This window comes from Pelmatolapia mariae, linkage group LG20 (assembly GCF_036321145.2).
Source record: "Pelmatolapia mariae isolate MD_Pm_ZW linkage group LG20, Pm_UMD_F_2, whole genome shotgun sequence".
NCBI lineage: Eukaryota > Metazoa > Chordata > Actinopteri > Cichliformes > Cichlidae > Pelmatolapia > Pelmatolapia mariae.
This window is the reverse complement of record NC_086244.1, coordinates 35359469-35370532: the sequence shown is the minus strand read 5'-3', so window position 1 is coordinate 35370532 and position 11064 is coordinate 35359469. Positions and strand designations below refer to the sequence as shown.

The 11064-nt window shown below is 42.0% G+C and overlaps 1 protein-coding gene across 1 annotated transcript; it reads left to right on the top strand.

Moving 5' to 3' along the window:
* The first annotated feature begins 426 nt into the window (after positions 1–426).
* On the top strand, positions 427–8320 carry vwa1 (von Willebrand factor A domain containing 1). Its single transcript, XM_063464222.1, has 6 exons — positions 427–778; positions 4047–4604; positions 5371–5694; positions 6059–6334; positions 6529–6804; positions 7388–8320. Exons 1-6 carry the CDS (start codon positions 694–696, stop codon positions 7414–7416), a joined length of 1548 nt encoding a protein of 515 aa, XP_063320292.1. The 5' UTR covers positions 427–693; the 3' UTR covers positions 7417–8320.
* Positions 8321–11064: the final 2744 nt, after the last annotated feature.

The window sequence follows — 11064 nt, the reverse complement described above, 5'->3', positions numbered from 1 at the left end:
CAAGGTTGCCTAAGAGAGTTCAGACTCTTGAGGAATAGTCATAGTGATCTGTATGAACTGTTTTTAGGTTTTGTTTAATGTCTGTTTTAAATAAAAAAAATGAAGCGCTGAACATGATTTATTTTTACATTTGTAAAATGTAAAATACAATTATTTTGACAGTTATAAAAATTAAAGGGCCTGGGTTTGTTTCCCTTAATAGTATTATTTTGTTTGGGCGGTAATTAGGCTGCTTAACATTAAAATAACATGATCATTAAAGCCCCCCCTTAAAAAAAAGATTTGGTTCCTCTCAGGCAAAAATCCTGCTCCATTCGTAGCAAGACATCTTATTTTGAAAGTGTTCCCGGAATTTTTGGTTTCGCTTCGTGTCCCGAGCGCGGGCGAAGCGCGTTTGGGTTAATCAGGAGCGTCCAAATCTTACGCACGCAGTCTGGAAGTTTTCGCTCCAGTTTAAGTTTAACTCACAGTGACTCCGGTTACAGACAGTCATGGTCAGAGAAGAAGAAAGATAAGAAGCTAAATAAAAAAAGCCGGGCTGAATGTGACTCATACAGGCTGAATTATGCCTCTGCCTGTGATTTACTGACCCGGAGTGCGCTCCTCAGGCTGGATGTATGGTTGACTGAAGAAGTCCTAACATTTGTCCCACATATATATTTGCTTCCGTGGAGCTAACTCGTGAGAGTTCTGATGGAGGGCCACATGTTGTTTGCGTGGATGCTGATGTGTTTGCTCCTGCGGCCCTCGACCGCACAGAACAGCCCACCTGAAGGAGGTAAGCGCCGCTGATTCAGTGGAAACCAGTCTAATTATAATTATTTGCATTGCATAACAGGGGGGCGATAGCGACTAGCAGAATAACATTTTTTTAAAGAAGAAGATTACAAATAAAACAATGTGAGCCACAATGATCTGTAATTTTTGTAAATAAAGCGACTTAAAGCGTTGGTGCCACATAATAAAAGGAATACAGCTGGGCTCGGGGCGGATTAGGGTGGGGTTGACATTACACCAGTGTTCTCAGTAAAGTGGCATGACTCCAGGTATTGAATTGTCTGTTGATGAAATCTTACAGCCAGGAGCAGCGACTTTATACAGTAGGGCTAGGGGCATGGGTGGGGGCACTCTGAGCGACCACCCAGGCATGCTGAGGATGGCTTCAGGTGCTCCCGGGAATTCTCAGATTATTGTCAGTTGATGACATCTCAGGGCTTTACAACAGACTTCTAATAAGGGGAAGACCAAATAGCCTCCAGGTCTGCTGGAAAGGGTTTCTTGTTTTTAAATGATAATTTGGTTAATGTTAGTAGAACACAAGAGTGCAAAGAATGACAGATTTGATGCATCTTATGTTTTTTTTCCTAAACATGCACAATAAGATGCTCCTCTTTATAAGCTGTTTTTGATTCTGATCAGTAACTGCTGATTTGCAGACTCCAAATCTAAACTAATCCTATCAGCTCTTATCATAGCAGTGCCTTTGTGCCATTCTGGCAAAGCTCATGACCGCAAAGTGACAGAGATTTCCCCAGGTGGTGATGGCACTGGCAGGTTTCTTAGTGAGAGTGGATATTTATGAGTGCCTGTAGTTAGGGATATGCTGATGCTTTGCTGTTCCATTTATAGGGATACGATGAGATAACTTGGTCTACGGTAATTGGGCTTTATATAAATGTACTTGCTGTTTTTACTCTCTAGTTAAATAAAGGTCTTTTGTCTGTAACCTCTAACAGCAGTTATAAATCACTAATAATTAACCATATGTCTAATAAAGGCTCAAAAAGTAAAGTTATACTATGCTCTAAACCCAGGATGTCAAACTTATTTTATGTTTACTTTGATGTAAGTGGGCCAGACCTGTGTAAAGACATTTAAGTTTTTTTTCAGCCCCACCCCATGTCTTAATAGAAAAAGAAGCGCATTTTCAACAGTAAGTCTTTCTAGATGATAGAGAAATTTTGCTGTAGTGTAGCACATGAGAGAATTCCTCCAGCACTAACAAATAAATGTGTAATAATGTTCTGGTAGTTCATTATCCAGACTGTCCTGTAATTATAAAACTGAAAGTTTTTGATAAATCGCAGAAGAAACTGTTTTCTGACTGCGTGCCGATAGTAAAAACCAAAAAAACCAAAACAGAAACTTATGTAGTAGGTAGATTACTTTAGTGTGGTATAGAGATCTTTATCAGAAGGAAAAAGCTGTAAAACTTACATTTTAACAAATCCTGAATTAACGCTCTCCTTCACATTTTCCGAAGCTGGCCAGTTTACTGCCCGATTCGGGCCCCCTGGGCTCTATGTTTGGCACCCCTGCTTTAGACCTTTGACTGTCTGAAAATGAAGTAGCTTATTGTATTGTATTATACTGAGGCAGTGCCTTGTACCTTCCAGAGACCAGTCATCAACCACTGGTAGCAATTTTGTGCCTTATATTTTTTGGCTACTTCTGGTTGTTCCCACGTTACAAAGCGTCACCAGTGTGGGTAGCTCTGCATGTTTCTAAGTTGCAGAGTTTCATGCTTCTCATGACAAAACCCCAAGGAGGTATTTTTGCATTACGAGCTGCAGTCAAACCAGCAACACCACTACACTGCAGATTTAACGGTACAAAAGCAAGGTCCTTTAAAGAAAATGTGCAAAATTAGACAGGAATACCACTCAGTTTTATTCATTTAAACTTCTATAGTGCTTTTCTACTCTTGCTCAAGCTTTATCTTTTTCATATCGTTCTCATCCCAACATACAACCTATTTAAATCTTCACTGTGTTTTTAGCCAAAAAAACCCTCATAAGATACCCATATGTTTTTGTAAGGTGCTCAGCCTGATCTGCTTGCTGTTTTACTCACGCTTCATTTTTCTCCATCACATCATTAGCTAAGATCTGTAGTGCATGCGATAACCCGAGACAGCATTCAACCACGGCAATAAAGAACGATAAAATGGCTCTCTCCAGCAGTAGGTCTGAAGATAAAGGCGTACCTGCACAAACGCAGAGGTAAGGGGCTCCTATACGCAACAGCACTCTTGCTCCAAACAAGAGTGATGTAAGGAATTCTTTAGGTTGATAGAGGGGAAAAAAGGCAGCAAGCATGCAGGCTGGCATGTGTGCACACACGCTTGATTTGTGTGTATACATGCTTCGCTGCTCAGCTTTCGACACCTTGAAGCCTAGTTCACACCTCGTGTCATGCATTGGACCTTGACATATTTAAAAAATGAGACACTGAATTACATGCCTATATAACTGTATTTTCTGCAGAGTCATATATGTGTAGTCCAAAGTCTTCATCTTAAAAGTTTCGGATTTCTCGAGTGGCGATTTTAACAGTAGGCAGGATTTCTTTTGGATCAGTGCACAATCTGTAGATCTGAAGCTAAGTTCTGCTTGTTGTGCTGCTGTTTCCTGCTCTGTATATGGTCATCCAGCATTCCTCTTCATCTCTCACATGAAACTGGCAGTACCCCCCAGCTTCATTCCTCTCCTTTTAACGCCTTTTATTTCCCTCGTCCCGCCTCCTTTCTCCACTCCCTCCCTCTCTCCCACCAGTACCCAGCACAGCTACTGTTTTGCTGTCCTGCCTGTTCCTCTACTTTGGGCATTGTTGCTTCTGTTATAAGATATGCAAAATTAGGGAGTGGAAAAAAAAAAAATCCACCCGTAGCTTTGTGCTTGGATGCCTTTAATCCGTTATCCAACTTTTGAAGTTACAGTATCATGATGCCCGCATCAGTTTTGTACTTCCTCTGTTTGTTTTACAGTCTTCTTATCTCCAAAACCACAGCCTATTTTGGGGTTTTTCGCTTTAACTTTCTTCTGCTTTCATGTAAAACAAACAATTTTCTCCATAAGATTTGTTCACTGTGACACTGTTTTTTTCTCTCATAAAAACAGGATGGAAATGTGTGTAGGGGGAAGCACGAAAAGAGACCTGTGGAAAAACAGAATCATAGAGAGAGTTGTTGGCGCAAGTCAGTAACTGATTCTGCCCGCCTGATATGCATATTAATGACTGTATTGATGTTTGTTGCTACTCCACAGTGCTGAACTGCTGTGAGGGGGACGTCCTCTTCTTGGTGGATTCCTCGGGGAGTGTGTCATCCTACGAGCACTCCCGAATGCTAGCCTTCCTGTCCGAGCTCATCGCCCCCTTTTCGCTGGGAGAGGACCAGGTAAGGGTAGGACTTCTACAGGTGGGAACCAAACCACGTCTCGAGTTCGGCTTTGATAAATACAGCACCCAAAGCGGCCTTCAGGCAGCTTTGAAAACCATCAAGCCTCTCAGGGGGGACACCAACACAGTTGAGGCGCTGAAAATGGTGAAGGAGTGGGTCCTACGACCTGGAAAGGCTGGCAGCGCCCGGGAAAGGCTCCCGAGGGTGCTAGTGTGGCTGACTGATGGGGTAAAACCAGGGGATGTGACTGGACCGATGGCCCAGCTTCGGGACGATGGTGTGGCCGTGCTGGTCGTGTCCACTGGCCATGGCAACTACCAGGTGTTGAGGCAGGTGGTGAGCCCACCTGTGGAGGACCACCTGCACTTTGTGGACATTGACGATATGAGCATCATCACAAAGGAATTCCGGGATGCCATTATTGGTGAGTACGGCATGGGTAGTGTCTTTATGTGTTGCAAATAAAAGATTTAAAGAATTAACATGAGAATGACAGATAATTCTCTGCTCAATAAAAAATGTGTGTCTGCACATGCCTGTACTACAAAGACTGGGAAAAATATTATTTATGATTGATCCTGACCAATTAAAGCTGGATTGCTCATACGCTTCAGTAGCTTTGAGAAACCCCCCTTCCATTCAAACAGCTACAATAACACTTATATCCTGCCTCAGTGATGTATTACATGTCTCTCTGTGCTTCTTCCTAATTCCACACATGCTCCTGAAGACAAGGAGACCAGCTAGCCGGGACACTCTGTGTGCATGTGTATGAGTCCCTGTAATGAGATAGGCCAATCTATTAATGGATTAATGATTCACCATCTCTTTCTGCTCCATCCAACACTATGCCCAACATGACACACACACATATATATTTATATATAGAGACCTGGAAGATGAGCCATTTCTCTGGATGGATTAGGTAACTGCCATAACACTCACAAGGGACACTACAGCATTTATACAGCAGCTGTAAGACATGATGCATAATAGAAAATAGGGCTTGTGTAGAACAAGGTGGAATGCATCAGTCCTTGCTGGGTGCATAAGGATCTAATCACAGATATCAGTGCATCTGCGGTATTTGTTATTTTGTTGCAGGGCCTCACTGGGTTGGCTATTTCAGGTTGTCTCAGTGCTGTCGCTGTGAATGCATTTAGGTTTCAAAGTCCTTCTGTCTCCAACAGAGATCATCCGAGCTGAACGAATTCACGTTCGAGACGTCTCCACCAGCTCCGCCACGCTGCAGTGGCGACCCGTTCTGTCCGGGTTGACAGGCCACTATGAGATCCTCTTCAAAGAACTTCGGAGCGGAGTCGGTGGGGTTGAGACCAGTAGGCCTGATGGATTCACTGGAGGAACTCCGTACCAGAGACTTACCCAGACTGCGGACTCCAGCACTGCCAGGTTAACTGGCCTGAAGCCTGACACCAACTATATCGCCATACTGAGACCAGAGTCCAACGAACAAGCCTTTAACGAGCTCAATGTCACCTTCAAAACTAGATCAGGTTAAGTTCTCTCTATATATACGCTTGCTTTGCAAGTTGCACAAAACCTTTTCAGTGGTTTGCTATAAATATAAAAAGTCAAAGTTCTAATTTGCTTTTGCAGTCTCTCAAATTTAGGAATTTACTCTTTTTATCTGTTCTACATGCATCACTGTCAATTTTGTTGACATTCTGAATGAAATGTCTTTGTTATAGGCCCTCGATAAGAAAATAAAAGCTAAATCCACTACAATTAAAAAGCTTGTGTAAAAGATTGTATTTTGTGGTTCGGTGAAGAAGAAAAAATTCAAAGTGAAAATCGTCATATTCTCCTCATATTTTTTCTACTGCCTCAGCAATTGTTCTCGTCTCTCTCACACACCAGAGGTGCTGAGCCCAGCTGTGGTAACAGTTTCCGAGCCTGGACAAACCAGTGTTCGGGTCAGCTGGGGTCCTCTCCAACCAGGGATGGTTGAGAGTTACTCTGTTGAGTATTCTGCCCTGCCCACGGGTAAAGTGCACTATGTCCAACTGAGTCGAAGTCAGAACTCTACTCTGCTCAGAAACCTCCAACCAGATACCACTTACTTGGTCACTGTTACTGCCAGGCACGCCTCAGGAAAGGAGAAAGCCATGTCTGTCAAAGTGTGCACTCAAGAAGGTGAGGTCAAACTAGGTCATAATCCCGCACCTTCACTGTCTTATGCATTCTGCATCCTAAATTCCAGATAATTGCAGTTCCGTTCAGTTCTGGAATGGTCAGTTCTCCTGCTGTTTTGTTTTTTTGCTTCACTGCTTTATAGTTCTCTTTCCTTTTGAAATATAACCTAACTTTTGAATGCTCTCTGTCTCTAGCGACTCCAGCGCTGGCAGACCTGCAGTTGACTACAGTGGGTAGTGACTCAGTAGAGGTTGAATGGAACGGTGGCACATCTGGCTTGAGGGGCTACTGGCTCACCTGGGAGGGACAGCAAAGCTCTGCCCCTGGTCAGCGCTCCTCCCTCTACTTGCCACCCGACTCCCTCTCAACACGGCTCACGCACCTGCCCCCTTCGGCTAGAGTGTGCGTGTCACCCATTTACCGGACGGCACGGGGAGAGGGACTGTGTTGCACGGCACAGTTTCACTCAGGTGAGTGCGGGCCGGGTAGATTAAAAAGCACCAAGGAATTGAATTTTTTTTAAGTTAGTTGGTTAATATATTATGGATTAGTTTGAAGTTTTTCTACAAAACACTGAGGCCAAAAAAAAAAAAAAAAGAAAAATTATACAACGCAAAAACTCATGCACTATTTTGGTACAGTATCAAACCATGCATATAGTAGATTTCAATTAGTACCCCAGTAGAGCGGAGGTCACATAAGTCTTGTTTATTGAGATCAGACCATTGAAAAAAACCATCTTTCTCTGGGATCCTTTTCCTGGTTTAGGTGGGTAACCCACAGGCCTCACCAGCAACAGCTACTAAATATTAATAGTCTTTAAAATTACTTATTTAAATGTAATTTTGCACTGCAGCAAGCTCTGCAAATGAAAGTTGCTCTGTATTGGGAGTGGAAGCAGAAATCACAGTGATTGTTTTCTCATAACATTTTTGTTCAAGTTATTTTAATTCCTTAATAAATGCCCCATGTGTGAGCTTTGTATGTAAGTTTGAGAGCTTAAAATGTATAAATACTAATATCTTAGCTGCTTCTTTCCTTCTTTTCCTTTAGATGCATTAGTGTATGGCTACCAATCATAGCACCCTGAGACTGCAACTGTACCTTACCAAACATGGAGGGACGAAGGCGAGAAGAATGCTGACTTTCATCCATAATTCTTTTCCCTGCCTTTCCCCTCTGTGGAAATCCTCCAGGAGTGACGTGTGGGTTGGCTTACTGAACACTCATGTGGAAGCCATGGACACTTAAGAGTAGTCGGGGGAAAAAAACAGCCACATGCTGACTGCTGCAATCTGCGACACAAAGGAATAACTACTTTCCTGTTTTTATCTTCTCATCTGGTTTGCCCCTGTACTAAATGATGCTTCACATTAAGGACGCGCATTAAAGAAACATAATTTGTAGGTGTGTTTCGCAGCTACAGAGAAGGGTGTGATGGGAATGTTGAGGTTTTATGTTTCTTGTTTTGAAAAATGGGTTTCCACCATATGCGGGCCATGTGTTCAAATCTGCTCCCTCCCCCAAATCCACGTAACGCACAGAAAACATCTGATTTACATTTTTGATGAATACAATGAATTCTGCTTCAGTTGACAGTATTCAAAAGATTAAAGCTTTGGGCAGATTCAGTTACGATTGCTTTGACCTTTCAAGATATTATAAAAACACCAACCACGTGCTGAAAGTAGAGGGATGCTGTATATGATGTGCAGATCTGTGTAACTGAGAGTAGCCTTCTACCGATGTCTTGTACATCCAGTAATATTTATTAATCTGAAAATCATGCAAATATAAGAATCTATAACTTCTTCACAGACATGCGCTTTACATTTTAAGACTTTCTTTTATAGCTAGTCTCTGCTGCCCCCTACTGAAAAGATTACAGGCTTCTCTTTTACTGTATACTGAAAACATGTATTTTATGCTGACTGCCTTTGGAATTTAATACCAGCTTTCAATAAAGTCATTTTGTAATTTTGTTTACATATTTGGTTGTTTATTTTAAATTTTAGCATATAACAATACTACTGACTGGAAAAACAGCCAAGTCTGATGGGTATCGCATTAAATTTATTTTAACAGCGATAAAAAAGTACAAACATTAAAAATGTTAAATTAAAAATAAAACTGCCGCTGGTCTGCTGGTAGTCTCCTCTGGTGGCTTTAGTCTGTGAGGTGGACCTCAGGGAAAAACTGCTGCTGATGCTTTTTGAGCTGGAGGTTTTAACAGTCCAGGTGACTGATTTTGAACACCCAGACTCCACCTGCTCTCGAAGCCACTCTAATCTGTGCAGGGTCTTCTCCAAACAACAAAGCTCTAGAATTGATCTTTTGAAATAAATTTAGACAACTTCCATCCATCCGCTTCCGCTTATCCTTTTCAGGGTCGCGGGGGGCGCTGGAGCCTATCCCTGCTGTCATAGGGCGAGAGGCGGGGTACACCCTGGACAGGTCGCCAGTCTGTCGCAGGGCCAACACACAGGGACAGACAACCATTCACACTCACATTCACTCGCACATTCACACCTAGTGGCAATTTGGATTATCCAATTAACCTATCCCCACAAGCTGCATGTCTTTGGACAGTGGGAGGAAGCCGGAGTACCCGGAGGGAACCCACGCAAACACGGGGAGAACATGCAAACTCCACACAGAAAGACCCCGGCCTGATGGTGGAATTGAACTCAGGACCTTCTTGCTGTGCAAGCACAGTGCTAACCACCGTGCCACCGTGCTGCCTAATTTAGACAACTTGAACCATTTTTTTAAATTTTGGTTTATTATTTTATTACTGTGATTTTTTTTATCGAGGCAGCTGATTTAGTCTATCACAACACTGAGGAAAATGGAGCATACCTCTGTTGAGGCTCATTTAAATTTTAGATGAAAAACGGGTGTGTGTGACAGATTTGCTGTCATGCTTTGGGACACGTTTGATTTTCTATAGGTACATGGCATCATAAACAAATGGTTCAGTGTCATGGGGAAGGACACTTCAGTAACATTAGCAGCCCTTCAAGCTTTTGTTTTTGTTTTCAGTTTTTTCATCACATCATTGGAGATTCTAAAACTCAAAAAAATTGATAAACTATGTTATATTTGTACCTGGACAGGTAAATAGAATGGCACATGAATGTGATGGAGGCAAATCGGGAAGCCCATGTTCTGTGGCAAAAATGCATTTAAAATGTTAAAAGCCTCCATCACAGTCATTAACTTGCATGAATGCCATGTCAACAGTGACTTAGAAGGAAAATACATCGAAGAGTTTTGGTTGATTTCTGTTTATTTTATGTTGTTGGCTGTGCAAATTAAGACTTTAGGTTTGGTTAGGGGTTACATTCAGTTTCACTTTAATTTAACTTTACTCACTAAATCAGTAGAACATTTGTCAAGCTGGGATAATCACATTTACTCAGGGCTTTCTTGACGTGATGTTCTTCTATTTCCCTGGCTGCTCTGTCTGTGGGGATGGTGTTCGCTCTGTGTTGTAGCGTCCTGATGACACCCAGTTTGTGGTCCAGTGGATGATGAGAGTCAAAACTTAATACTGATCCTATGCGTGGGTTAACAGTACAGCTGTAAGCTGTTTTATTAAAGATAAAAGCTGTAGCTTTTAAATATCTTAATGTGTTGGTCCACCAAGTTAATATGATCCTTGAATTGTGGTAAGTCCTGAGATCTGATTTTCACCCAGGTGTCATCCACATACCTGAACCAATGACTTGGTGGTGTTCCAGGGTAGGATAACAGAACCCTCTTTCCCACTTCTTCCATGTACAAGTTAGCCAAAATGGGTGAAACTGGGGAAGCCACAGCACACCCATGTTTCTGCCTGTAGCACTGACCTTTGTATGTGAAATATGTGGAATGAAGACACAGTTCTAAGAGTAAAACACGCTTGGTAGGTGCTGAGAGAGGTCCTGTTATCCCTCGTGAGCTACCTCCACTTCAGTGACTCAAACGCAGGTGAAGAGAAATGTTACATCATACGAGACCATTGTTTCACCTGCCTCCATAATGATGTTCTGGATGTGGTGTTTAGAGCTGCCTACCAATGGGTTGAGGATCAAAAGTCAATCAAAAGGATCAAAAGCCAGAAACTTTGAGATGTTATAGGTGACCGAGTACCTTAAAGGTACAGGTTGTTTATATATCTTCGGTGAACCATACTTGATGTAGCTTCCCCTGGGTATAGCCTGTGTTATGAGGGCTGGTCAATAACATTGTCTTGTTCTAACTGCTACAGACAATCTATCACCCTCTTCCTGTAACCACTTCCTGGATCTCTTTTCAGGGGCTCATAAGTATTTTTGTCACTGAGCAGTGACAGAATTTTCTCATGATAGTCTTTCTGGTTTAGCAAAACCGTGCACCTGCCCTAGCCTCCCGGAAAGATGATAACGCTGTTGTTATTACTAAGCAATGTGAGTGCCTTCCTCTCCTCCATGCAGATGTTGGATGCTCAGCTGTTCATTGAAATCTGGTTCTGTGCCTTCTGGAGGACTTTTTTTAAACAGTATGTTTATTGAGTTTTATATTACAGAACAAGCAAAGAATAATAGTACAGTTAACATAAGATTTATATTAAACATCATAGTCCCCAAAATAAACAAATATAGATTTAAAAAAATAATAATAATAAAATAAAACCAATGCACAGCATGGGTAAAACAAACAAAGCAAGAAGAGAAACAACAAAAAACAAACGAACAAAAAACCTCAGC

Coding starts and splice junctions, on each gene's coding strand:
- vwa1 (XM_063464222.1), top strand. CDS start 694: ATGGAGGGCCACATGTTGTTTGCGTGGATGCTGATGTGTTTGCTCCTG. Junction 6,335..6,528: donor CAAAGTGTGCACTCAAGAAG/GTGAGGTCAAAC, acceptor CTCTGTCTCTAG/CGACTCCAGCGCTGGCAGAC. Junction 6,805..7,387: donor CACGGCACAGTTTCACTCAG/GTGAGTGCGGGC, acceptor CTTTTCCTTTAG/ATGCATTAGTGTATGGCTAC.